The sequence below is a fragment of the Phallusia mammillata genome, chromosome 5, assembly GCF_965637545.1.
Source record: "Phallusia mammillata chromosome 5, kaPhaMamm4.hap1.1, whole genome shotgun sequence".
Classification (NCBI taxonomy): Eukaryota; Metazoa; Chordata; class Ascidiacea; order Phlebobranchia; family Ascidiidae; genus Phallusia; species Phallusia mammillata.
In genome coordinates this window covers 12,513,576-12,539,764 of record NC_137256.1, presented here as the reverse complement: position 1 = coordinate 12,539,764, position 26,189 = coordinate 12,513,576, and the positions used below count along the sequence as shown (strand labels likewise).

General features: G+C 36.7%; 2 protein-coding genes and 1 long non-coding RNA gene across 4 annotated transcripts; 1 reads left to right on the top strand and 2 right to left on the bottom strand.

Moving 5' to 3' along the window:
• Positions 1-2,961: 2,961 nt before the first annotated feature.
• On the bottom strand, positions 2,962-8,649 carry LOC145229219 (crystal protein-like). Its single transcript, XM_080094516.1, has 10 exons — positions 8,520-8,649; positions 6,848-6,946; positions 6,117-6,340; positions 5,913-6,043; positions 5,635-5,843; positions 5,115-5,379; positions 4,815-4,966; positions 4,383-4,562; positions 3,822-3,954; positions 2,962-3,748 (listed from the first exon to the last, which is right to left on the bottom strand). The coding sequence occupies exons 1-10, from the start codon at positions 8,627-8,629 to the stop codon at positions 3,422-3,424; spliced, it is 1,830 nt and encodes a 609-aa protein (XP_079950642.1). The 5' UTR covers positions 8,630-8,649; the 3' UTR covers positions 2,962-3,421.
• A 3,328-nt stretch (positions 8,650-11,977) lies between these two features.
• Positions 11,978-24,213, top strand: LOC145229232 (uncharacterized). Of its 2 annotated transcripts, none has more exons than XM_080094533.1 (31): positions 11,978-12,188; positions 12,389-12,490; positions 12,553-12,593; positions 13,013-13,159; positions 13,262-13,349; positions 13,424-13,540; positions 13,737-13,825; positions 14,184-14,292; positions 14,591-14,766; positions 14,882-14,963; positions 15,347-15,522; positions 15,589-15,676; positions 15,852-16,043; positions 16,438-16,623; positions 16,707-16,827; positions 17,195-17,354; positions 18,150-18,251; positions 18,509-18,632; positions 18,823-18,977; positions 19,277-19,361; positions 19,507-19,639; positions 19,786-19,862; positions 20,179-20,385; positions 20,713-20,803; positions 20,865-21,002; positions 21,959-22,005; positions 22,070-22,143; positions 22,270-22,337; positions 22,412-22,646; positions 22,832-22,875; positions 23,740-24,213. In XM_080094533.1, exons 1-31 carry the CDS (start codon positions 12,168-12,170, stop codon positions 23,859-23,861), a joined length of 3,597 nt encoding a protein of 1,198 aa, XP_079950659.1. In that variant the 5' UTR covers positions 11,978-12,167; the 3' UTR covers positions 23,862-24,213. The 2 variants fall into 2 exon arrangements, with proteins under 2 accessions (XP_079950659.1, XP_079950658.1); XM_080094532.1 differs by having other exon boundaries at positions 18,506-18,632.
• On the bottom strand, positions 14,332-15,900 carry LOC145229233 (uncharacterized). Its single transcript, XR_013860394.1, has 2 exons — positions 15,836-15,900; positions 14,332-15,709 (listed from the first exon to the last, which is right to left on the bottom strand). It is a non-coding gene; the product is annotated as an uncharacterized LOC145229233 (long non-coding RNA).
• Positions 24,214-26,189: the final 1,976 nt, after the last annotated feature.

The following is a 26,189-nucleotide window of genomic DNA, read 5'->3' as shown; positions in this document are numbered from 1 at the left end:
GTTTCGCTAGCGCAGTGACTCCTAACCTTTTTCACTTGTTTTTATCGAATTTGTTAGAACTTGATTACCAGATTTATTCGTGTTATTCGTTTGTGTTAAGTTTGTGAAAATGTCAGTTAACCAAGATATTTCTAAAAAATTGTATGACATGAGTCATTTTCTGTATATAAACGTCATCAAACGTAAGTTAACAACTTTATCGCGTCATGTGCTTAAAATCAGTGGTTGGCAACCGCCGGTCCGCGAGGAGTTTGTTACCTGGCCGTATAATTTTTCAGGTTAGATGCTATAAAACATTTTGCCCATGTATCCCGGGGATGATAAACTAGTGTAAGCGTTTTTATTGCTAAATTTTTGGAAAGACCGGTCCGCGATAAAATTTTAGCTAAAAACGGTCCGCAGTGCAACAAAGGTTGCCGACCCCTGATTTAAATAATAAAACGAGTTATAGATTTGTTAAGCCATCAACAACATAATCACATCTAATGTATTTCGTATTTATACTATGTAGGTTCAGAAAACAATAATGCCCATAATAGCCATGACTGTGTCAAACAATACGTTGTTTTGTCGCTGTCTGTTAAATATTTTATTCTTTATTTAAATAAAAACAAAAATGAACACATAAAACTGTTTAATAAACCTGAATGACCTGAAATATGATCCAACAAAATCAATTTGCGCCATATGTAGTTTTTCAACTGATTATAACGTGGTAAAACCAATTCCTCTTTGCACAGCTTTTAAATTCAACGAACGGTTTACGGTGTGTGCAGTAAATTTGGAAGGCGAAACCTGAGTTTGAATAGTTGTGAAAAGAGTAGTTATAGGTATACATTGATATTAAGCGCAAATAGAATTTAACATTGCTGAAGATTTCAAACAAGGGCTCTACGCTTTTACATGTCAAAGATAAAATCGTAGATTTCAACTTGTTGCAGTTTTTTTATTTCTTTAGAATGTTTGGTAAAAACTTTACTTTACATTTTCAATTGTTAAATTGCTTAGCCTACATCTAAACCGGAGTCCATTCAAAAATCTGTGTGATTAAATTTTGAAATAAGCTTTTTTGATTAAAACATAAGTTTGTTTTGTTTTTACCTAAGATTTTAAAGTTTTGATGGTGGCAAATTTTCCAAACTACCTTTTACTAAAAAACATGACAAACAACATTTCTTTTAATGCGGAAAACGCAACTGCACCAAGTCCGTCAATGTTAGCTGCAGAAAGGAGTTTGCTTGGATTTTTGATTCTGACCATTTTGTACTTTACGGTAGCATCGGCAGTCTACCAGTTCACTTCAAATCAAGCAGGATTAAAGCTAAACAACAGATTGTGCACATTGGCTTGCATAACGCTGCTTTGCAACGCAACCACAAGGATTGTTGAATCTACTCGGATTTTGGCTTCAATCGCAGTTTGCAGATGGATCATAACCCCATTTCGTCTGACTGCTGTTATTTCTCGTTTCTTTGTCTATTTGTCTTTGTGGAATCGGCAATATTCACTTTACAAGACCGTGCACACAATAGCAGTATGGTCAAGATTCGCGCGAAAGTTGAGTGTGGTTGCTTTAGTCGGGATTTCAACGTTTTCCATTGTGCAAACTTTGTCCCTTGTATTCAAATCAATCAAACCTGTTAACACCATTGTATGTGGAAGTAGTCCCACATCATTGTTACTTTTTGTGATCAGCATAATAGGATTTTCAATTTCACAGTTGATCTTGTTGCTACTTCTGCTTTTACCATTTTGCAAATACTTCTCACATTTAACAGATGTCAACGCGGTGTATGTTCGTTGTGTCAGCACCGCTGCTGTGTGTGTTGTGTCAGATTTAATGATGCCTGTCGCTGTGTTATTTTTGCAAAATATAACAGCATACGTCACGAAAGAATTTCTTAATAATCTTGTCTACGCAAACTTGGTAGTGAACGTGACCGCTTTGATATTTTCATTCCCTGATTACGGCACGAGGTTGTTCCCCTTCAAACAGTTGTCAAGCAGACAAACTTTGAATGCAGTGGTTCCTTTTAAATCTACTTACAAAGACAACGAAGCTGTGGAATTTGAAAATTCAGAAAGACCTAGAATTATTATCAATGCATGGGAAAAAGACGTGAAGATAAACACTGTCTCATCCAAAGTTGATTCACCGCAATAAGAGTTATAACGATGCAATATTTGTTTGTGCAAGTATTTCATCAATAACATTTCTACTGTATGTTTGGTTAAACGTTCATGTTGTTACATTTGTTTGTACAGTATTGATTCTTTGCTGTAAAATTTTACCATGTTTCTGCCATGATGTTTGTACGTTTTTGAAATAAACGTAAGATGCACAAAACCTTAATCAGCGTGGTTTCATACCCGATTATGTCAATCATAATTGGAACTTGTTGCGTTATGTTCACACATGTGAAACTCTAAAATATTGTTTTTGTTTTTAAAAAACAATTTGAGGCAAAACTTTTTGCTTACAATAAGTTATAAACGTCCTATAATTTTGCACCTGCATAGCAATTGATAGCCTACACACCCCGGTGTTTTCAGAAACAAACGTTTTATGTCAGAATAAGCGATTCGCGTGCAAAAATATGAAATAAATAAACTACCGAAGGGTTCTCAAATTCTTTCCCTGGAAGAACTCAAATGTTTACGTTTTGACTGTTTTCGGTGCAGTTTTTAATGCATGACGCCCACTAAGCTCATGCGAAACAAATTATTAGCATGAGAAGAAAGGCAATTAGGTTTGTTGTCTTCAAAGATAATTAAACCCTGTTAAAAAGAATAGATTGCAATAAAACTAGCCTATGTCTATCAGCTTCGTGAACTTGTAGAACTGCCTGATTTGTTACTTTTATTAAGAAACAAAATTGCGCTTTGTATCTCTATGACAGTTTGAGAACCGCTGATCTACCACAGTAAGTTTTGTGCAACTGAATATAATGCAACGTAATCTAATGCGATTAATTTTACTTCAGTAAATTGCCTTTCTTGAGGTTTTTGAATTTGGGTTTGTATAAATTCAATCTTCGGTTTACATAAATTCAAATGAGAACGGAAGTTTTACCATCGAAGCAAGATTAACCACGCAAGTGGACGGTACATACCTGTACACCTTTTTTGGGCGACGTATATATGATGTGCTAGCACAAATTGTACATCTTATAGTTACGTGTAGCCCAAGGTTCCACGTTTAGACATATATTGTTGTGATTATTAGTTACCTAAAAACGGTCCATGATGAAAAAATTTTTGCTCGGCGTTTCTCTACTTAAAAAAACTATAACTAAGCGTAATAATCAATGTAATTATCAAACAAAATTACCAGCACTTTAATGGCACGTAAATTGGGTTGAAAACATTCAGTAACAAAATGTGTCCATTTGCTAATTTTTAAATTTCAGTTTCAGTAAACTTAATAGAAATGATGACAAAACAAGCGAAGCCAAATACTCAAAATAGCAAGGAAGGTGAAATGCACACAACAGTGCACAGGTTTTGTTCCACTTGTTGTTTCTGGATTATTCGAACCAACCGTGGTTGGTTGAAATGTTTCCATTGAAGTTTGCTGTGTTGAAGTTTGCTGTGTTGAAGTTTGCTGTGGTTGGGTGGTCGAGTCAGCCTGTCGTTTGACGTAGTAATCAACTTCATCCCACAAGTCACAGAATTCCTGTCTGTACGAAGTTTCCGTAATTGTTTGGTTTGCTTTGATTCGAATGTTCGTCCAATTGCTGCTAGCCGCCTGCATTTAATGGTAGTTATGGGTGGCAATTTTGCTCATGCTACTACAAAAAAGAAATCAATATATGTCTTACATATGACGGCCATTCAGTAAATTCTCCAAGAGATGTGGTGAGTCCTGATGAAGGTACACCAGTGTTGGCAAACCCACCCCAGTAAGTGCTAAACATGTCCGACACTAGTGCATCTGTATCGGAAAAGTTTGTCCTAAAGAACAAAGATGAACTCTATAAACTGTACTATCTTTTCTGCCCTAGTTCCAAGTTGGCTGTTAGAACCAGGGCTGTTAGAAAGGTTGATTTTGCTTTTTATTTTCCATTTGTTTGGCATTAGTATATTAGTAAACGTCAAAATTAAACTGATTTGTGATAATAGTTCCTCAAAAAGAAACTTTTTTGTTTTTCGGTAGACAAATATCAAATTCTGTCACATAATTTCTAAATAACAAAGGAATGGCAGTCCCGCATATATTTGAAACCATTTGCTAAAACAAACTTTTATTCTTTTGCATAGGTGTACAGAACCTGTTTTATTTTTTTTTTTAATTGCTCTGATGTTTATTAATCATTAGGACATATCTACAGCACAAAAACGCTGTATGATAGCTTAAAACTGTTTCTGCAAAGTTCATTTACCCGTATCCCTCATCGGACTTAAAAACAAAAATGATTTCCGATGAGTGAAAAGCGGTTCCACAGACAGGTGTAAAACTCTCAACTTCCTGGCAACTTGCTTCGTTCAGTGCATAAACATCATTGTACAAATACACAGGAATGTGACCATGTTTCGTGTTACATGATGTACTCGACGCAAACCTAAACAAGTATGGACATTTGGTTTCAGATAAAGATCGGAAATTTAGGTCGCTTTTCTGACTTTGCACTTTTTAAAATAATATTAGCTTGATATAAAAAGTTGTAAAAGTAATTTATTGCAGAAACATTTCCAACCTTACAATAATGAGCAAGAGTGCACAAAGTTATCAGAATCAATTAAAAAGGTTACCGTTTTGACATAAAATTTGTTAAGAAAAACTCGTTATATCCAGACTATTTGACTGTTCATACCTGGCAAGTGCTCGGTTGGGGCAAACAAAGAACATGTCCGTTACTTGTTGTCCCAAAATATCAGTATAATTGAGAGTTGAGCTATATTTATCTGCGTAGAAGTTAGCAATTTGCGTTCCGGTTTCGTTGCCGAGAATTAACTTGTTGATTCTCTGAAATGTAGAATCTATAGATTACGTATAAGAATACTCAAATTTCTAATAAAAACACCGTAGTCAGCATATATTTCTATATCTGCGAAACACGTTGGAAAACGCTACATTTTGACATATTATTGTTCAGTTTATTTATTTCACTTACATTAAATTGGTCCAAGTTTAAATCGATGTTAGCAACTTTTAACACATCTGACACGTATGACATCTCCTCGTTGTTGGTTCCAATTATCACCTCCTTGTCATTATGCCATTTTCCCATTTGCACAAGATTCAGAGGTTGGTCGGTGAATTCTACACCGTCGATGTAAGGCCGGAAAGGCTCGATGCCAGAGTAGAAATCACCACTTACCAGCGATCTTATTATTACCTCGTTTCTGGTTGCAGTGATGTTCCACGCATCGGCATCCCTATCAACATGATCAACATAATTTACGATTTTAACAAATTGACAGAAACTGTACAAAAGGACACTAAACGTAAGGATTGGAAACTTTTAACCATGGATTGTAAACTTCCAGAAAACAGTACAAAATAGTTACGGATTACAATATTTTTTTTCTTGTCTGTTTTATGACTTTTTTGTGTTTAAAATCTACCTAATGCATGCGAGGCTAAGCATTAAGAACTAAGCGTCGTTTGCCTATTTGTAAAAACATTTTTACCTCAGGCATTTTGCAACAGGATCTAAACGACGGCAGTTTAAGGCCTTAGTCACTCTATCTGTTATTTCCAGTGCTTCCGTGGCATTTTGATAGGGAAACACAGTTGGACTGCTTTGTAATATCGCCCGGTTAAACAAGTTTTTGCTTACAGGCGAAACCAAGTGAAAATGGTTAGACTGGGATCCAGCACTGTTTCCAAATATAGTCACCTGTTGATAAAATACACCTGTAAAATGCCTTTTTTTCATTGCATTTGTGATTGAACAGACTCCACTTACCCTATTTTTGTCGCCACTAAACTTTTGTATATTGTCTTGAACCCATCTTAAAGCAAGTTGTTGGTCTTTAAGTCCTTGGTTTCCTTCAATCAATTTGCCGTTTTCTTCGAAAATTAGAAACCCAAGCTGGCCTGTTCAAGTAGTACGTTGTTGAAAAATAGTATAAAACACCAAATACAGCACTACATGAGAAGTTCTACTTACCAACCCGATAGTTAACCGTAACGACAACTGCATTCGCTGCTTCACTTAACCACCGCCCGTCCAACTTTGATGTTGTTGCACGGCCCTCGTAGAAAAACCCACCATAAAAGTAAACAAGAACAGGAAGTGTGTTGTTAGGTGGTGCCGTAGAGTTGCTCAAATCAACGGTAGTTGGGACATGGACATTTAAAACCAAACAATCCTCGGACATCTGTGACGCATATCTTTGATTAAACTATGTAAGTAAAAAAAACAGACATTTTTTTCTTTTTTAGACTACTTGATTGAGTTGATTTATATCGCTTGGTGAAAGTAAGCATAGTGATGAACTAAGACGATCACAAAGCCGTAAATAGCAGCTCAAGGTAAAACATTTCAAACGCAAAACTAACCGCGCTGAAGCAACACCTTCTAGAAAGATTTCCAAAGATATTTTATACAATAACAAGCCGAAATTAATTTTGGATTAAACACGCCAGGCAAGTTATCTTACAGAATTTGCAGAACTCCACGCAAGTTTACTTATTTAAGTTTTTGCCAAATTTCTTTCTTTTCTTTGCGCAACTTAATCAAACTTTATGAGATGCAAGTAATGCGATCCTCTGCGCATGAAGTGTATTTTTCCGAGTTTTTTTTATCATGATATACAGTTGTATGTGGTTAATACCAACAAGGATTATATCTCAGTTCGGTTCCATCTACTGTTTTGTTTTGTTACCATAGGTCTGTACTGATCCATATCGCTTCGAACTTGGTAACACATTTTTCCGTCAGGAGTTGTGGCGTTAAACTCATCTGTAAAGTCGTCAACCGGCTCCGGGGGCATAAACCTGTGACAATTACCAAATTGGTAATACTTAACCAACTGACCTACAGTTATATATGTTTTTTTAATCTAAATCCTAAACACGATTTGGGTGGAGAGTTAAATATTAAAAAAAACGTTTTTAAACATAAAAAACAAACTGTAAAGACCCTTGGAAAACACGCAGTTTACAATATTTTCTTCTGTATAACATAAATTTTATCAGATGTGATTTCGCGTAGGTTTTCCATTCCAATGCTATGTCACCTCCCGTATCATCGTTTATCACTGTTATCGATGTTCAAACCAACCCAATAATTTCGTAAAGATTTTTTAAATGAGTGAGTCCAGCGACCTAAACCATTTGGTCAAGTGCTCGGCCTTTTATTTTTTTTGAGTCTGACTTAATTTGATGTAATTTTCCGTTTTCTGCCCTCGTCGTGAACCGTAAATTTTTAGGAAGACGTTAGTCATATGTTTCAAAATGCCACGACCACTTAACACCAGGCTTTGTGTGCCATAATCAATAGGGCTTTGTACTGTAGCCAAGTTGTGATACGCACGGTTGTATAATTAGTAACCTAGTTCAAACATTGTCCCGTCGCGGTTTACTTGTATACCTTATCACATTTAAAGCAAAGACATGTTTCGTCATGTCCACAAATTCTTACGGCAGTCACGAGGGAACCGTTGCAGGTGCCACTAATCTTCTTCTGACAAACAACTACAATAACCGCACAGTCATTGTGCTTCGCCCGCCGAAAACGTGGCTCCACATCGCGATCAACGTGGATTAAATCAGGGGTCGGCAACCTTTTTTCTACTGCGGACCGGTTTTAAAACTAAAATTTTATCGCGGACCGGTCTTCAAAAAACTACAAAAGTTTAGCAATGAAAACACATAAATTAGTTAATCATCTCCGGGATACATGGGCAAAATGTTTTAGAGCAGTTAACCCAAAAAATTATACGGCCCGGTAACGAACTCGTCGCGGACCGGCGGTTGCCGACCACTGGATTAAATAACAAGAAATTTTGTCGTATTCAGAAGTGCTTGATAAAGTTTTCATAAAATATCTTCAATTTTGAAATCTGATTTTTCTTTTTAATATTTCGTTGAGATCATTTACGTTTCTTACAATTAAGTTTTATCGAAACACGAGAGTAAAATGTCTCTGCAAATGAACAAACGTGAAACAAAAATTTAATAGATTTTTTATTTTTGTTAATACGCACACCGGGAACTTAATGGTGTGGCTATTAACCATACATACTCCGTTCGTTTTGAACTAAAGTAAACCCCGAACGTAGCGACCGAAGGTAACCCTGCCCTTTTTTAACCCCGCCGTGCCAAACTGAATGGTAGCAAAGAATTAAATTATAAAAATCATTGACGCCATTAATAAAAAAAGCTTTCGTACACATTTCCTAATTACATTTTGTACACATTTCCTAATACAAAACCACCTTTACGGAAGTAAGTTTGCTAATTAAACCTTAAATTGCGATACTAAAACAAAATAAGGAATGATATGTAGAAAGGTCTTGCAAAAGAGTCCCTTACATTTCAATGCTGATGAAGTAAAAGGCTGACATACCTTTTTGGTTCTTTACCAAATGGAATGCTGTAAAATGCATGTGCTTCCTGCAAAGTTGTTCCCACCACGATGCCATTTTTTATTTGCACTTTGAGGTTACCAAGCGACATGGTATCTTTTTCATAATTGTGGCGTTGCGTTTGATCAACTGTTGATTCGTACTTTTGGAAATCCTCAAAAAACTTCTGTTGGCGGTTTACGATGGTTTGGGAGTCCAAATTGGAAAGACCCAACTCTTGATCCCGTTGCAAAAGTTTGGTAATTGCCAGTGATATCGGATCTGCGTATGGTGAAGCTGTCACCACATAAAAGTAAAGGCAAAATACAAAAACCTTTGTGCAGAAAAACATGATTCCAATTCGTTTACCAACTACAACCTGTGCGTGCGGATACTTCAAACTGCGGGTAAGCACTGACGTATTAAAGCAGTCTTATGAAATTGGTAACATATTAATCAACTAATTGACTTCTTGATAAATGACTGCGACACCAAACGTTAAAGAAGAGTTTTTGGCGCAAACACCATGTAAAACTGTGTTCAACCAGCATGTGTGGATCGTTACAGTTTTACGATGTAATATATCGAACACAGAATAAACACTGTCACGGCGCGTCATAGTTTCTGGAAGAACTTGTAAAGCGATCAAAGAAATTTCAAAATGTTTTTTCTGTTAGCCCCGTGCGGTCGTTGCAGTGGAACCAAATCATGTCACCGTGCGACGTAGGCTAAACAAATATCGGTAATCAAGGACTGGTACGATTACCTCTGGCGGTCATTGACCCTCAGGTTGTTTCCGTTTTTGACAAACGTGTTGAATTTTCATAACGGCCTCAATAGACATGAAATGTGACATGCCTTTTTAGGGATGTAAAGGGCTATCAAGCGATTACGCATTGGAGAACAAAGTTTGAACGCTTAAAACATTCTAGGGGCGAAACTTATAGACAGAGTGGGATAAATAAAAAAAAGTTGAAACAACTAATATAATATTTGTTTTCGATGCCTATTTTTTAAATAAAACGACAGTAGCATGTTCATTATCTGTTTGTCGCCCTAAAACAGTGTTTTTTTTTCAAATGTAGGAACGTCAAACAACAATTCACTTTAAGGTCAACTAAAGTTCAATGTCGGTAACATTAAAATGTGACATAATGTTACTTGGCGCTGTAAAAAAAGTAAATTTTGTAACGAGTCGTGGTCGTTAGTTGCGGTAGAGCTACTATAACATCTTACATCAGCTACACACATATCTAAATTCGGCAGGTGTACCAAAGGGTTGAAATATTATTTTAGCAGCTAAAGAGGGGAAAGTTTTATTTATACATCAGTAATTACGTCTTAAAGTCAGTTGATTGAATTTGTAATGGTCATACCAAAACCCCCAACCATAAAAATTACCGTCAGCATTTTCTGAGACATATTGTTTGAAAAAGGTGATGGTGTTGTTTGCGCCAGCTAACGAAGTTAAGCTTGTTAGTTAGTTTGTTTGTTCGTTTGTTTCATTTTTATCCTCGGTGGGCGGGCAACGCCTGAAGGCGTTATACTCACATCGAGCTGCCTGTTTTTATTGCAAGTACGTTGATCATTTTTTGCTTGATTTTTTCGGTTTTAGGCAGTTGGTGACTTCAATTTAGTTCAACCCATCGGGAACCACCGGGTTGGATTAAGTTGCTTGCTCAGGGAAACACAAGCGACCGAGATAGGACTAGAACCCATGTGATCACAAGGCGGTTGCGATAATCACTCGGCCAATTTGGCTCGTTTTACAAAAAAACAAAGAACATTTTCATGGTAGTGAATTAAACTTGGTATTGCGTCGCAAGGCCTATCCAAGTAGGCGTTGAAATAAAAAAATACGAACCACTGTTCTAAACCACATGCAAGAAATTTGACTTGTGTTACATTTAATCGCAGCAGAATGTGCACATTCTGTTAGCCGTTTGCTAAGCAGCCTAACTTGGCGCAAATAACATATGTTTGCTTATGCCCGAACTATACATCTCCCATCAGGTAAATATTTCAAACCAACAGAAGTATTTACTTGTACACAGCGAACTGACGTACAACAGCACTTAGCAAACAACCTTGCACCCTAAAACCGTCAAATGGAGACACGGAAAGTTAAAAAACAAGACTTAGCTTTTAACTTTGTCATGCTGTTTGAAAACCTTTTATCAAACTCCCGAGTAACTTCCAAGAACCAATTTTAATTGAATTTTAGGACATCAGTCGAACTCCTGAAACACTTTTAACCAAACTGATTAAGTACATTTAAACCATCAGAATTAAACAGGATTTGCAAATAAAACTGTTGTTGGCCAACTGGTATCGAATCAACAGTTTAACAAAATGTTCCAGCCATCCAGTGTCCTGGGATATACATCACTTTACCTTTGTTCATTTACAAAGTCGAGACTGCAAGTAATCTACACTTGAGTATCAACTACCCGAGAATATTGTTCGACACCGATGGCAATTTAAACCATGTACACAACAAAAAATAAAAACAAACCAGGTTAAGGTATTTGGAAAAATGTGATTCAAAACCTACTAATTCTTAACCCAAAGCCAAAGCTTAGTAACTTAGCCTAGCTTGCAAACAAGTTCAGCCAGCAATAAAAAGTTACGCTCAGAACCTTTGGGGTTGTTGCTGTTGAGCCTTGGTTGGGGGAAAATCCATGAATGCGTGTGCGCAGTCAAACTGTTTTATTTGTCCGCAATCATTTTTGTTAGTTTTCCTCCAATTAAGCTTCCCATGTAATAAATCGTATAGACTGGAAAAATCTCGTCTGCGGGGGATTCGAATCCACGATCGAGGGCTTTCCTGGACCTGACCAACCGACATATACAAGGACGATTCCACTAGGTTGTAGCAAGTAGCAATTAAGCGTTTAAGTTTTACGGCTGCGCTAACAATTTGGACATCTTGGCGACAAGTTTTGGCCATCTTGCGTTGGTCAGAAGGGTCTGTATAGTTGTGATTGTGCTACAATCAATATCTGACATCTGCGATGACGTTTCCTAATCGTGACTGTCCAAATTAACCTATTCACGCCGAAATAATCCAGTGGTTTGCTGTTGAACCGAACTGACAACAACTTACATAGCCTTAAATAATGAAAATGCTTCTCTGTTAAATTAATACATGAATGTCATAGTAAGGCTGCATCAATGATTTTCATCAGTTGAACAAAACGATTTGTGCAACAGAACTTTAGAACTTTAATAGCAAAGACAAAGAGAACTGATATTCACTTTTTTTATAAATAGTCGTAGGCCTATATATGTTTGTTGCTAGTTTTGTAAAAAAATATTTTGTCCAGGTAAAAACGCTGATGACAAAACAGCAAAGTGGCAATAATTGTATCCCGCAATTCATCCAATAAAAATTAGAGTTGTAGTTGCGGGTAATCACCGATGTCTCGGTTTCCTGGCAAAGGAAACGTTTTCTTTTTTTGATTTTGCACCGCGTCCTGAATTAACTGAAACTGGCCGAATATATTTTTTGTCAACAGTTTTTGTCATGATAAGGTTGGTTTTGGTTGAACGTGGAGATTTTTTGTTTGTTTATGAGCAGCTCAACTGAAAGCGGACGCTGGCATAATTTACTTTCGTTCATTTCGTTTTCTGAATGCCAGTGAATCAACATGGAAGATAATCAAGTCGAGGTGTGTATTTGAACAATAACTTCCTAAAAATGACATCTCCCAAATGCAGCGTAGACGTATATTATGCACAGTCAAAACATAAATCATTCAAAACACAAAATTCCTGTGTGTGCACTGACATCTTATTTGTTGTCAATCTACTGAACTAATCCATTACAACCCTGCCTTATCGAAAGAATTAACTATAAGTTCTGTTACAGAAAATGGCTGAAGTGTTTCGCTGCTTCATTTGCATGAGCAAAGTCAGAGATGCAAGGTTATGCCCACACTGTTCCAAGCTTTGCTGCTATCTGTGCATCAGGGTAAGCCATAGAATGTTTTACCAAAAGCTTATGCTGATTTTGTGTTCTTTTTTATATTCCAGCGTTGGTTGACAGAACAAAGACAACAGTGCCCACATTGCCGGTGATTATTCTTATTGCACTCCTGTTGAGTAGATACAAATTGTATATGACATATTACCTTCAGTGTTTTTCCATGCTAACTTAAGGGTTATTACTGGCATGAAATTGTCAAAGTCTAACAAACTTCATCTTTCCAAACTATAAGCACTAATAATGATGCCCTGCTTATTGCAATTAATGTGGTTGAACATTGTGTGATGAAAAAACTACAAAGAAAAAGCTGACACCCATACACCCAGTTTCAATAAAATGTCTTGCACAAAACTGTATTTTCCAATGCAAAAACAAGAATAAAAACTTACTATAGTGAATCAAATCACAAATTAAACCAAAAAGGGGTTGATGTAGTTTATTGCAAAACATTTACCTATTTTTTTTGTAATTTATTTACAATGAAGAAATTTGTGTAAATGTGCACAGTGCTGCTTTGCAACTGAATGAGTTGGTGAACTGTCGGTGGGCAGAGGAACTTACACAACAACTTGACACTCTTCGTGGTCCATTAAAACCAGGAAGCTCATCACAAGGAACACCATTATCATCAAGTTTAGAGGAAAAGAAAGATGTGTAAGAAATCATGTGTGGTATAGTTTTTGTTTTCAGCCTATTTCTTAATGCTCTGGTGAAAACTGTAAATATGGTGGTTAAACATATATTTTTGACATGCAGATGCGAAATTCATCAGGAAAAATTAAGTGTCTTCTGTTGGACTTGTCAATTGTGTATTTGTCACCAGTGTGCTCTTTGGGGAGGAACAGTGAGTAAAGGCTTTTGCTCATACACAACTACAACACAAACACTCACAGTAGTTTTAATCATGCATTTTTTTAGCATGGGGGTCATACTTTCAAACCTTTAGCTGAGGTTTATGAGCAACATTTGTCACAAATATCTGATGAGGAAGTTGGTTTAAAAAGGCGTTTAACAGAGTTGATTTCATTGGTTCAGGTATGTCTTGAAAACTTATTAACACAGGTTACTGAAATCCAAAAGCAGTAGTTGCATAAAGCTTGTTTGTACACTATACTTTTTATTCAATTGTGCAATGTTGTGTATTAATATTGTTCTGTTAATTTTAATTGCCTAAACATTGTTTTGTTGCTGCTCTATAAAAATGAATGTATTGTATTGCTGCTCTTTTTAGGATGTTGAAAGAAATGTTGAGAGTGTGCGTTCTGCAAAGGATGAAAGAGTTCGTGAAATCAGGAATGCAGTTGAGATGATGATTGCGAGGTATTTTTTGTACCATGAAAAAAAAACTGCATTTAACTTATGATTTGCACCTAGGGAAAGTGTCGTGTGCTACAGTTTTATACATTTTAAACAAAAGTTTGCAAAGAGTTACTCTGTCAACATTAAATCCTGGAACTTCTATTATACTTTAATAGCAGGCATAAACCTGTACAATATCACATTTTGAAAATATACTTACGTATTTCTTTTATACTTGCATGTTAATGCTCTGCTGTTATGTGGCCCTTTCACTGATATATTTGCTGTGTATAAGTGTTTGAACAATAAAGCAATAAATGTCACTTTTTGCATCTATTTGGGCCATTATTTTCATTATTAATGCTTTGCTGTACTTCAGACTGGATGGACAGCTAAAAAGCAAACTCATTACACTCATGGGGCAGAAAAACCAATTAACACAGGAAACAGAAATGCTTGAAAGTGTCCTAAAAGAAGTTGAGCACCAGGTCAGTTTTGCAACACTGAAAAAATACCACCCAAAAAAATGTCATAGAATTTTTTGGTATTGATTTCCCAAACGACTTTTGAGGTTTTGAAACTAATATTCATCATTTTGAAAATAAGCAAAAAATGTTGAGGTATAGTATGATAGACCATCACTATTGTGCACCATAAGTAAATGCTTGTTGTTAAGCTATAACACAGTGGTGTAAAGTATGTGGTGTTAACATGCATATTGACAACTAATTTTACTAGATTTGCATTTCATTTTTCTGTTATTAATTGAATTTTAAATATCAACAGATGGGTGCCTGTTCCAAGAGTGAACTCATCTTCAGGTCACATGACATGTTGGAAATGTTTCGAGCCATACACAAAAAGCCGATGGCATCGTTTGTTTCTGCTTCAGTTCCACCAGATTTCACAAGTGAATTGGTTCCACCATATGATTCCACAACTTTCACCTTGACAAGATTCAGGTATTTGTATTTACTGAGAATGCAATTATGCAACAAGTAATTGGCTTTCCATCAAGGACTTTCCAAAACAGTACTATAACTTATTAACAGCTTAAAAAGGTTTTTATGTTCTTAGTCAACTGCAGCAAAGTGCAGATCCAGTATATTCTAAGCCCCTCAATGTGTCAGGTCTAAGCTGGAGACTAAAAATATATCCGGTAAGAATGATTCAAAAGTTGTGTACTAAATTGCATAAAAGTTCCCAATAAAGGCTTATGTGTGCAAAGCTTGTGTAAACTTAAATTGTAACAAAACTGGCCTCAAACATGTTTAAATACTTTCGGTTGGAGATCTTATCAGTTATAGAAACAATGTAATTACTATTTTGTGCGCTCGGAAACCTATGTGCCCATCAATAACGCGATTAATAGCGGCATTAAAAGGCAGTGTAACGATGAAATTGCCTGAACATGTGGATATTGTGCCCGAAAGCTGACTTGTCACACATTTATTGTGTAACTGTTTTAATAATTTGGGTTATGTTTTGCAAACTTGTTACTATTACTAATTACAACTTTTAAAACCGTTTGTTTCTGTGCAGGATGGAAACGGAGTAGTTCGGGGAAACTATCTCTCTGTGTTTCTCGAACTTTCGGTGGGACTGATGGAGACGTCGAAGTACGAGTACCGGATTGAAATGGTTCACCTCGCAAGCAATGATCCGTCGAGAAACATCGTGCGCGAATTTGCCAGTGAGTTTGATGTCGGCGAATGCTGGTAAGTTGTCTGTGCTGTTTCTGGATTCGCTCTGTCCAAATTCTAATTCCAATGTATTGTGTACAGGGGATACAACCGGTTCTTTCGACTCGACTTGCTGACACAAGAAGGCTATTTGGACTCGTCTACTGATACGCTTGTGCTTAAGTTTCAGGTCGGTGTTCTTGGTCCATTAACAACCAGAAATCTAGACCATAAACTCGAAACGCTGTCAAAAGTTTTAAGGTTTTGTATTGCATAAATTTTAATCAACAAAACTATGCGTCACTAGGTATCAAAATAAAACATTTCTTTTTGTATTTTAAATTCCTACTTGATTTTGTTTTTAGGTTCGTCCTCCAACATTTCACCAGAGATGTCGCGACCAGCAGTGGCACATCCAACACTTGGAACAGCAACAAACTCAATATACTGAACAGATACGAAACCTTAAGGATAGATTGGCCATCGAATCTGCCAGAGCGAATAGATCTGACCCTAACAACAGCTACGTAGCCGATAGAGGTTCAAGCAGTCACCAGGTAGATTGTTTAAAAATGTATGTGAATGTACGAATACATGAATTTTTAATCAAAACTTTACTCGAGTGTTTTTACACCGTGATTGAATTCAGAACTGTTTCAAAATCTTAAAAATAATTGTACCACTATATTAAACTCTTCTGTTTTTGAATACTGTGGATATGTTCTTCCTATTTAATCAAGTAAATGTGGTCCTTAAAAATTTATACCTGTTTAAAGTAGGTTTTTGAAGTCGGTCTAAATTTTGAACATGATAGATACAGCTGTTTGCCCACAGGTCACAAAAATGTTAAATTTAATATATCTTGCTGTGGTCGTTGTAGTGTATTTTATTTAGTTAGCAAATTTTTTTTGTTCAATTTATATTGACCAAAAGTTTTCTTTTGTTTTGTAGGTGGCAGTGAATTCGTCAAGCGCTGAAAATGCCACACAGCGATCTAATGAACATGATATTGCCGATAACAACGAATTGATTTTTCCAACTGAAACTGCCAACAGCTACAACAACTCATCTGTTAATGGACAACAACTTGACGAATCCCCGTTGGATCAAAACGAAAATGAAGATCTTAATCACGAGGTGGGCAGACAAACGTAGAAGCCGAAAGAAACATCTTTGCAAAAAAGTCGGTTAGCGCAAACTAATTGCGACTTTAAATTAAGGATCCCTCTGAAGCGGATCGGGCGACACTTCGTGGTCAAACCGAAGACGAAAACGACCATGAATCAGACGATACCACAACCACCGACCTCGAAGAAGAGGAAATCGCATCTGTGTCAATAGGTTTGCGCAGATTATTTGGAAAATGCATTATTTTGAACCCTACTTCAATGTTTTGTTGACAACATTTAGGTAGTTCTCAACGAGTTAAGTCGCCGTTAGCAAAGCTGCTTATAACTTGTATATATTTTGATCATGCAAACTGGAAATTAAACTAGTTTTTAGTAGATTTTTATGCTGCATGTGGATCTATGTAATGTATATCCTACTTCTAGTGCGATTTCTTAGTCCCTACTTTGTTAGTTTTTTTCATTGCCTTCATAAAGTTATCTAAGATAAGAAAACTGGTTATATCGACAAAGAACGTTTTTAGATGCTCTAAACTTAAGGAAGCGTGGAGCAAAGTTCTAACATGGTTTTTCGAATACAGATGAAGACTTAAGCGAGTGGGAGATAGAGGAGGAATCGGTGTTGGTTGGTGATGGTGAGGAGGAAGAAGTAGTAGATGGTCAGTCTGGTCACGTGCATCGCGACAGGAATCATACTACGTCACTTTTCGAGCAGGAAAATGACGTCGATGATGAAACAATGTAAGAATGTAACTTATTTTTATGTAGTTTTTTTGTGACACCAGTGTTGTGATTGATTATAAGCAGGGTTGCCATACCGTCCTTATTTCTAAGATTTGTCCTTCTTTTGAGCGACAATGTCTTAGAAAAATGTATGTATTGTCCTTATTTCTAAGTTGTGTCGTTGTTTTTGACTTGAGTCCTTTTTTGTCTTATTTTTAACAATTACTCCTAAAATCCCTGCTACAAGTTAAATTAAACCTATACCTGAGCTGTCGTGAGATAAACAAAGTATTTTCTACGTACAAGATTGTTTTTGGCAAAATAAATGCCATATGATATGTCGTGACTTGTATAAATGCAAAGATATATTCGAAAACGTTTGTTTCGTCTGGTATGAAAATTCGTTTTTTCGGTTGTCCTTATTTTGGGGTTCACGTGGATGGCAACCCTGATTATAAGTAATCATGCTTTGACGGCATATTTAATTTTTTAAATGTTGTGTTGTGTGTAAGATAAGGTTGGGATTCTTTGGATACACCACAGTTAATTGCCTGAATACTTCTCTGGTATTCTTTTGTAACACTTGGGTCCCATTACATTATCACATTACACCAACGCTCAAATCCCAACCGATTATCTGATTAGTACAACAAGTTACACTGCCAAATAATAGTCTAAGAAAAAAGGCATTTTCGGTCACACTCACGTAGCTAATTCTGTGCAACCTACATCTTATATTATACACAAATACGAATTATATGTGGTGTATTAAACACCACTCAGCATAAGGAACTCTTGTTTGTATTGTTAAAGGTCTGGAGACAACGATGTGGAGAATATGGCGAACAACACGAGTTATCATGACGAATCGGCTCTTGATATATTTAGTGCCCTTTCGTATGCCCCTGGCCCAAGGTACGTTAAACTCCTATAAGTTCTATTTTCGTATAATTAGCTTGTCATGTGTTTTTGGGTGTTGTGTTTTTGTAACTATATGTTGTTGCTTCAGTGTTAACCCGCTACTGGATTGTGGTCGAAGCCCCTTTTCGTGTTTTTCTTTACAATAAATCACTAGAAATGTGCTTGACTTAAAAACACTTTCTAAAATGAACGATGCTAGTTTTGCTACTGGCATTTGTTGTTTATTTGCGGTGTTTGTTTGTTTGCAGCAGCACCTCGTGGAATTCCATGCATAACCCGAATTGCGAGAGTGTATACTGGTCACGTGATAGAGGAAATGCGTCGAAGCCATCTAGTGTTGTTCGTCGCGTTGGTCGAGTTTCAAGCAGAGCCAAGGTGGGGCAAGTATTATGTAATTTATGAATTACAACAGACCGTCCAACTATGAAGAATGTCTATTTCGTCTTTTTTTGTCCAACACTAGCGTTTCAAGTTTAAACTTTGGTGCAATTGTTTTTGGCGCCTATTTTCCGAAATTTAACATAACTTGCTGAAATATGGAGTAAAACTATTTATGGTCCCGCAGTACATCCGCACTCACGTGACCCGACGCTCGCCTGCCATTGGTCAGCAGCTGCTTCACTCGCCACGTTCCAATAAAGGCGACAAGTTGAACACTACTGGCGGATCAAGTACTTCATCGCTGTCTAAGTCCGGAAAGAAACATATGAAAAAATCTCGGTACGCCTTTGGTAACTATATTCCCAGCTTAATTCTGAACAGCAATTTATGTGGCCCCATCAATGGTTCAGTGTTGGTTGCAGGTAACTAACAAACTAAGTAAAAAATCCACAATTTCCTGTTGGGCCCAGGCATTCATTTTTATTCAATAAGCTTCGGAACTTTAACGGACACTGCAAACTATTTGATTTAACTTTACTCTTTTAAAAAAATAAAAACCTTAGTTGTTGTCAAAAACGTTTTACTTTTGCATTATCTTGCACTGTATTCAATTGTAATGAATCAACATTAACATGCAGCAACCCAGGAGCGGGCAAAAGTCGCCAACAGATTTCTGCACAACAATCAATTGTTCGTCTTCTGAATCTATCCAAAGATCAATTGGTAAGCAGATATGTGACCTCTAAAGGCACATTTTACTTCATACTTAAACCAATAGTTTTTTAGTGCTGATTTTTCAAAAAAAATTTCCTTTGTTTGCGTTTGTCAGAGATTTGACACAAATAATGTTTGTTGTCTGTTGTATTAGACTTCCCTTGATGATGTGGCTTCTACATCAAAACAAGTTCCAAGCATACCGACGGCTTCTTTATTGTCGTCCGGATCATCTTTTCTCTCATCCGCTTCGTCCGCCCTTTCTACCAACTCGTCAAACGAATCGAGTATGTGTACGGGTTTGTGAGAATATTTTATTCAACAAAGACCTGTTAACAAAGTTAGCCGCTAGACTAGAGGATTGCTGGAAATACAAACGTTAAAGTCTTGAATCAGATTTGAATTCGATTTGAAACTGTTTCGACTTTTGCAGGTCGACCAAATAGCGGAGACCGTAGAAGACAATGGGCGATAGACAACCGGGTGAACAAAGAATTTCGAGCATTGCAGGTTATTTGGGTTTTACCTTTTTTGAACATATTTGCTCCTTACAATATGGTTTAGTTGAAGTCGGTTGGCCTAAAGTGGGCGCGTGTTTTGAAAATTCAACTAAAGGTGTGGGGAGCGGTCCGGAAAAAAAATCTTGTTTAAGTGATCCACTGTTACTTTGTTGATAATTTTATTTAACAACAACAACACCGCCTTGTATTCCTTGCGTGAATTTTTTAATTTCTTATTCTGATCGTCACCATAAATTGTTAAACAATGATTAGACTATTAGTCAAGGTACTGATTTAAAAACTTTAAACAATAAGTTGTCTTTTAGGCCCGACTTGCAGATCTAACCAGCACAGTTGCAGCCGCAACCAGTTGCATCAATTCCGCTCGATCTCCACGCAAAAGTCCACGTAAGCAAACTAATCTTGCTACGTCATCATCTGCCCCGGTCACTCCAAACAGCAAACTGACAACATCTAAGTCTGATGATTCGTTTCAGCGCACCAAGCTGAAGTACACGGCCAATCGACCAAAGGTATGTACAGTAGTGTGTATAGAATGTTTTCATGTGCAAATAAAAATGTGATATCAAGGTGACCTGCCCGCTTTGTTGAATTTTGTGTCATATACAAAACGTGTTATGTAAGATTTTAGTAAATTCCATTGAGTGTTTTCAGTTCACAATTTTGTTTAACCTTTCTTTAATGGAAGGATTTTTAACGAAACTTATCTTTTTCCTAGCTTTAACATAGGAAACTGGCCATACCGGTATTATATAGCTATAACATAGGGAACTCTACAAACCAGTATTATATACTTGATTTGATAAAATTCACTGTGAAGCTTCCATGTTTGCACGTAGACATCTCCGTCATCATCTCGCATTTCATCCAATTGTGAAGAAACTGAAGTTGCTTCTTCATCAAAACAAACTGGTGAAATAAAATGGACAGGTAAGTCCGAAGTGTTATAACTGTTGTTTTCAAACCAACATTACTATTGATGTTTTATTAGAGTCGACCGCCTACAGTCCTATCACGTCACCCACGAGAAAACTAAACAGCAACGTTTTGCCGAAATCTCCTGAACAGGTCAGACGATCCTTAAGCGGGGCTTTTGACGCACGTAACTATGGAAACGGAGATTCATCAGGTGGGAAACGTTTTTTTGCTTTCTAAAATGGAGTCGTTGTTACAGACACGAGAACGAACTAGACTTGTACAGGACTGTATGTTGGCTAAATCAGTGTTTCCCAACCTATGGGTCGCGACCCAAAGTTGGGTCGCCTGAAAATTCTGGTGGGCCGCCTGTTTTTGTGACAATCAGAAGATTAACTCTTTGACTTCGTTTCGTAGCGTTACTTTTGGTAACGAGCTTTCCCTTGAACTTGTTTCGCTTTCACACTTCCTTTAGGCCTAATAGCGCTTCCCAACCTCTGCGAAGTATTTGTGTCATTTAATTTGGTAAATGTAGTGTAATTTGATGTTCAATGAAAAGGATTCTCCTCTACCTAGTAATGCCGTATTGTTTTCAACAAAAGAAGGGTATTGTTTGTGCATAATCGTAATATTATTTTGTCTATGATGTAACAAACTGCTTTAAATGTTTACCCCAAAATAATTTTTAAGATAACTTGGCGTGACATTTGTTAATTTTGTTTGTGACGTCATATACAAAAATATAACCAAAATAGTAAGAACACATGCCCATGGGCCGAGAGAAACCACAAAACAAAATTTTGGGAATTATTTGGGTCGTTTCAAAAAAAGGTTGGGAACCACTGGGCTAAATAACAATGGTCGATGGATTTATCTTGGCTTTAAAGTCATTTAACAATTATGGAAAAACAGCATTTTTGTCAGTTTTTTGTAAAACTTTGCTTGATAGCTTTTGCGATTCGTAATGTGGTTTAAGCCTGAAACTGGGAACTATATTATATTTGACAATAATTAGTTGTGCACACAATTCTTTGTTGCCTAAATAAATAGCTACAAAACGAAAGATACTTACCAATTGCATTGTTCATTGTATTTCTGTACCAAGAAAGTAACGTTAAATCAGTTATATTGACACAAAATGTTCTAACCCGGTTATCATTGCTGTTGCAGATGTTTCAAGTATTTTGAATGTTTCTCCAATGTTTTCCGGTAACAAGGTACTATTTTGTTGTTCGTGCATATTTTCACGCGAGTATTCTAAAATGTTTGTTTCGTCTGTAGTTTTCTCCTAACGCATCGAACGGAATAACCATGAATCAACTAACTTCTGCTCTCAACACCCTTTCAACTGCTGGGTAATATTCATTTAGGGTTTAAATCGTAGATACATAAAGTATTAACGTGTGCTTCTTAAAACTCCTAAAAATATGTAAGAATATACATAAAAATATTTCTTTCAACATTAAAAAATGCATCTACAGAAGCAAGATTAAGGCAAAGCCAGAAGTACCTCCCAAACCATGCCTAGCCTACAAGACTGCATCACTGGGTAAGTATTTTTTGTAAATAAATTTTCTGTCCTTAAGTTATCATCTTTTTTCTCTCAAATTTTTTAAATATTAGACCGTCGAACGCTGAACCATCCGAAAGAGGGCGGTGACGCGTCGAGTCCCAACGGCCGAAGTTATTTTTCTAAAGGTCGGAAATCTAAGCCTGGAAGTCCCGAGAAACGTCATTCGGATAGTTATGGACATGCAAGTGTAATTTCAATACTGGAAGGCCGAGATGTGAACAGCGAGGGACAGGGATCACCAGCGACATCTAACGATACTTTGACTGCGTTTATGCAAGGCGCTGGGTATGTTGAGAGGACCGTGTTGTTCCATTGTTTTGAACCAAATGTTTTAGTTTTGTATATTGAATAGTGTTTGTTTAATATCAATTACAGAAAAGGTCATCATCTTAAATTTAATAATGATATTTTTTCTTGTTTCCAATGAGAATAAGACAGTTTTTAACAAATTTTCCTTTAAAATGTTGCAGTTCGACTGCTGATTTGTCGGAAAACATTGCCAGATCTTCCAACGGTAAGTGAGGAATATTTGTCACATATGTTCAAATTTGCATGCTATAGTATCGAAGCATATTGTCGTAGTCTAAAGTTGTAAATCTGAACTTGGTTACAAATCTAATCTAGATTATAATAATTCGCTTGAAGTACATGAAGGAACAAATTTTTCACGTACGATCCTTTTTATACAAACATGTATATTTGTGAGTTTTTTTAATTAGAATTATAGGTTAGATTAGAACCTGTTTATGTATACATCCTTGTTAATAATCGTTTTAAGTTACACGTAAAAGTCCAGCTTTAGTTGACGATTTTTGCCCGGGGTGTTGCTATGGTGCAGTGGTTGTCAACCTGGGGTTCGCGGAGCCCCAATGAGTCGGTTAGATGGTTTTAGGGGTCCGTAGAGGCAAACATTTTTAGTACCATTAGCCAACAGTAAAATATTTGTAAGTTTTCGAACCGTTTTTACAATCCTCCATACTAGTGCAGACTGTTTATCAAACTATTGGATCAGGAAAAATTACATTTTTGTGATTGTTATCCATTGTGACACCGCAACGCAAATGAACAATAGAACTTATAGAGCTTTGTTTCAAGTATTGTACACCAGAAAATGTATCTTTTTGCAGTTGCATTGACTGCTACACTACAGAACTTTATTGAGATTTAAGGACCGTGAAGGTTGATTAAAATTCTGCCCCAAAAAGCGAAAGTATAATCACGTATAATGCAGGAAACGAAAACCATAACAAGACTAAATTACGTTGAGGTCCGCGGACCTATAAAATTTATAAAAGGGGTCCGTGACTACAAAAAGGTTGGGAACCACTGATATAGTGTTTCGAGTTTCTTTTCATGCCAAAACATGTGATCCTTGCAGCTCAAACTGAACCGGAAGGACTTGATATAATTTACTTGATGGGAAGCGCTGCAGCCCCCACCAGTCCCAGCACAGAAAGTTTGTTGTCCGTCTCTGATGAAGAATCTGGTCCATCCAAGTGAAGCGTTCTACCAGAAATACTTTTTATACTACGAACTCTGTGAAAGTTCTGCATAGCAAACTGCGGTATCTCAACTATGGTGTCTTTTTTATTTTTGTTTACAGTGCGTTATATACATTTTTGCCTTCGGTGCTGTTTTGTATTTCGTTGTAGCAAACATATAGTTTACCAAATTTTGACTTTTGTGAATTGACCTTGTGGTATTTTCTTTTTACCTCTTTATTCTTGCAAACACTGTTCTATTAATTGGTAGCTGCAAATTGTTTTTGTTTGTTAGAGTGTTGTGGTGCTACACATATTTTTGCCAACTGCTGTGTTCACATTGTGCTACAATAAAGCTTATATCACCTGTCTATACGTTTGCATTTCTGTGAAAACGTCTCATCAAATTACTCACCACGGTTTGACTTCCAAAGTCTGGCCTAGAGAAACGTGACTTCAGTTTTGCTATCACATACTTGTACTATATGGATTTCCGTGTGTACGGAATTAAAGGGGCAATATTTCGGTGTGAAAAACGCCAAACCTGCACAACGGTTTTGTGATGAGGAAAACTCGCGTTTTCTACGTAAACTGTTTAATGGTTAAACTGTTCTGTTGCCTGCATGTCTACGAAATTTGTACCCAACTTAACCAAAAAAGTGTTATGCAGCACGGAAACAAACTTTCTAAAATCTGCAGGCCCTCTTTGAGTATTTCTAAAAAGGTTTAAGCTTTTCACCACACTGATACCACCCGATCCGTCAGGATTTAAACAATTGTTGAGACGAAAAACTCAAAATCCAAAATATTTCAAAATTAATGGCTGTGACAAAGCTATGTGGTTTGGAAAAGTAAGTTTACTATAAAAAAAAACTCTAGTTGTTCAAGAGTCGTCACTTATCCTGAAAACCACAGTAAATTTACATCGATTACTGGCAAGGAATAATATTGAACCTGCAATTTCCCTGCAACCAGCAAGGCAATTCAGCAACTATGACGTCATACACGAAAATCGTCACAAAGGCACCCAGGAAACAATTACAACAGCAAAATGAAAAAGTTCACTTCATTCTCTGTTAACTGAGTACAGTAAGCAGCAAAAAATTATGGGAAAGAAAATGATTGCTTTCGCAACTTTAGCGTGGCTGCTCGTCGGAGTCGCTTACGCACCGAGCCTCTGTCGACCAGGAACAAAGTGTTTTGATGATTTCAAAGCGAACCGAGCTTTAAAAACTCCTTCCGAAAAAGATATGGAAATATGTAGTGGCATGGAACAACACGTGCTTGATCCGGTGTTGTTGGATGACCAGTCGTTGGTTCTTAAAATGCATTCATGCGAAAATGAAATGAGGTTTCATCACTTTCCACAAGAATGTATCAAAAAGAGGGAATCTGTATCCACAGCAGTTACAATGAGATACAGCATTGATCTGGATGACGTGTTTCAAGACTACTATTTCTTTGAATGCAAAGGAAGAATTGTAAGTTATGTGCAGCAGCTGATAAAATCCAATACTGCTGATATTGCAAACAAGTCAAATAGATCTGAAAAGAGTCCCAACATGAAACCTAAAGAAAGTAGATTTCTAGAAGCCGACGAAGAGGACTCATCAAAAGTCAACGCAAAACAGTCTTTGATTGCGCATAAATTCAATAAGTTTTATTTTGATGTTCTAAACAAGATGCATCAACACGAATCTGATGGCTTTGATAGAAATGCTGTAAGTGACAGATCTGTGAAGGATGACATCATAGTCGCCACAAACCAGTCCTATTTTCTGGTCGATGGGATCACTCTATGTCTTTGCACCTTTGTAGTTATCAGCAGTTGCACCTACGCCATGTGTTTGCTTGAATTTAAGGTGATTTTGTAACATAAGCCCATTTAAAAAAAATCATGATGTAATAATACATAAATCGTATATACTGGTGACGTAGTTGCTAATTTCAGACTTCGTTTTTATTTAGATTGAAGATTTGTTTCATGGAATGCTGAACAAACGAATCTTGCATCATAATATTAGAGGTCACATTGAATTCATAAGAAATTGTTTCATCTCTCATTCCGTCCGATTGCATTTGAATTTTTTTGCCAACTACTTTTTGAGGTAATTTTTAACAAGAAAGTGTTGTAAACCATGTATAGTTTATTTAACTTTCTGTATGATTATTTTAGGTTGTTCTTGGCGAATACGGCACATACATGGAATGAAATTACAAGGAAAACATTTTCGTATCTGTTTTTCGACCGACTTTTTTCTTGCCATTCTGACGTCACGTCCATATCTGATCAGGATGAACTGATTGAAATGTGCTTGACTTTCCAAAAAGTCCTTCTAGATCCTAA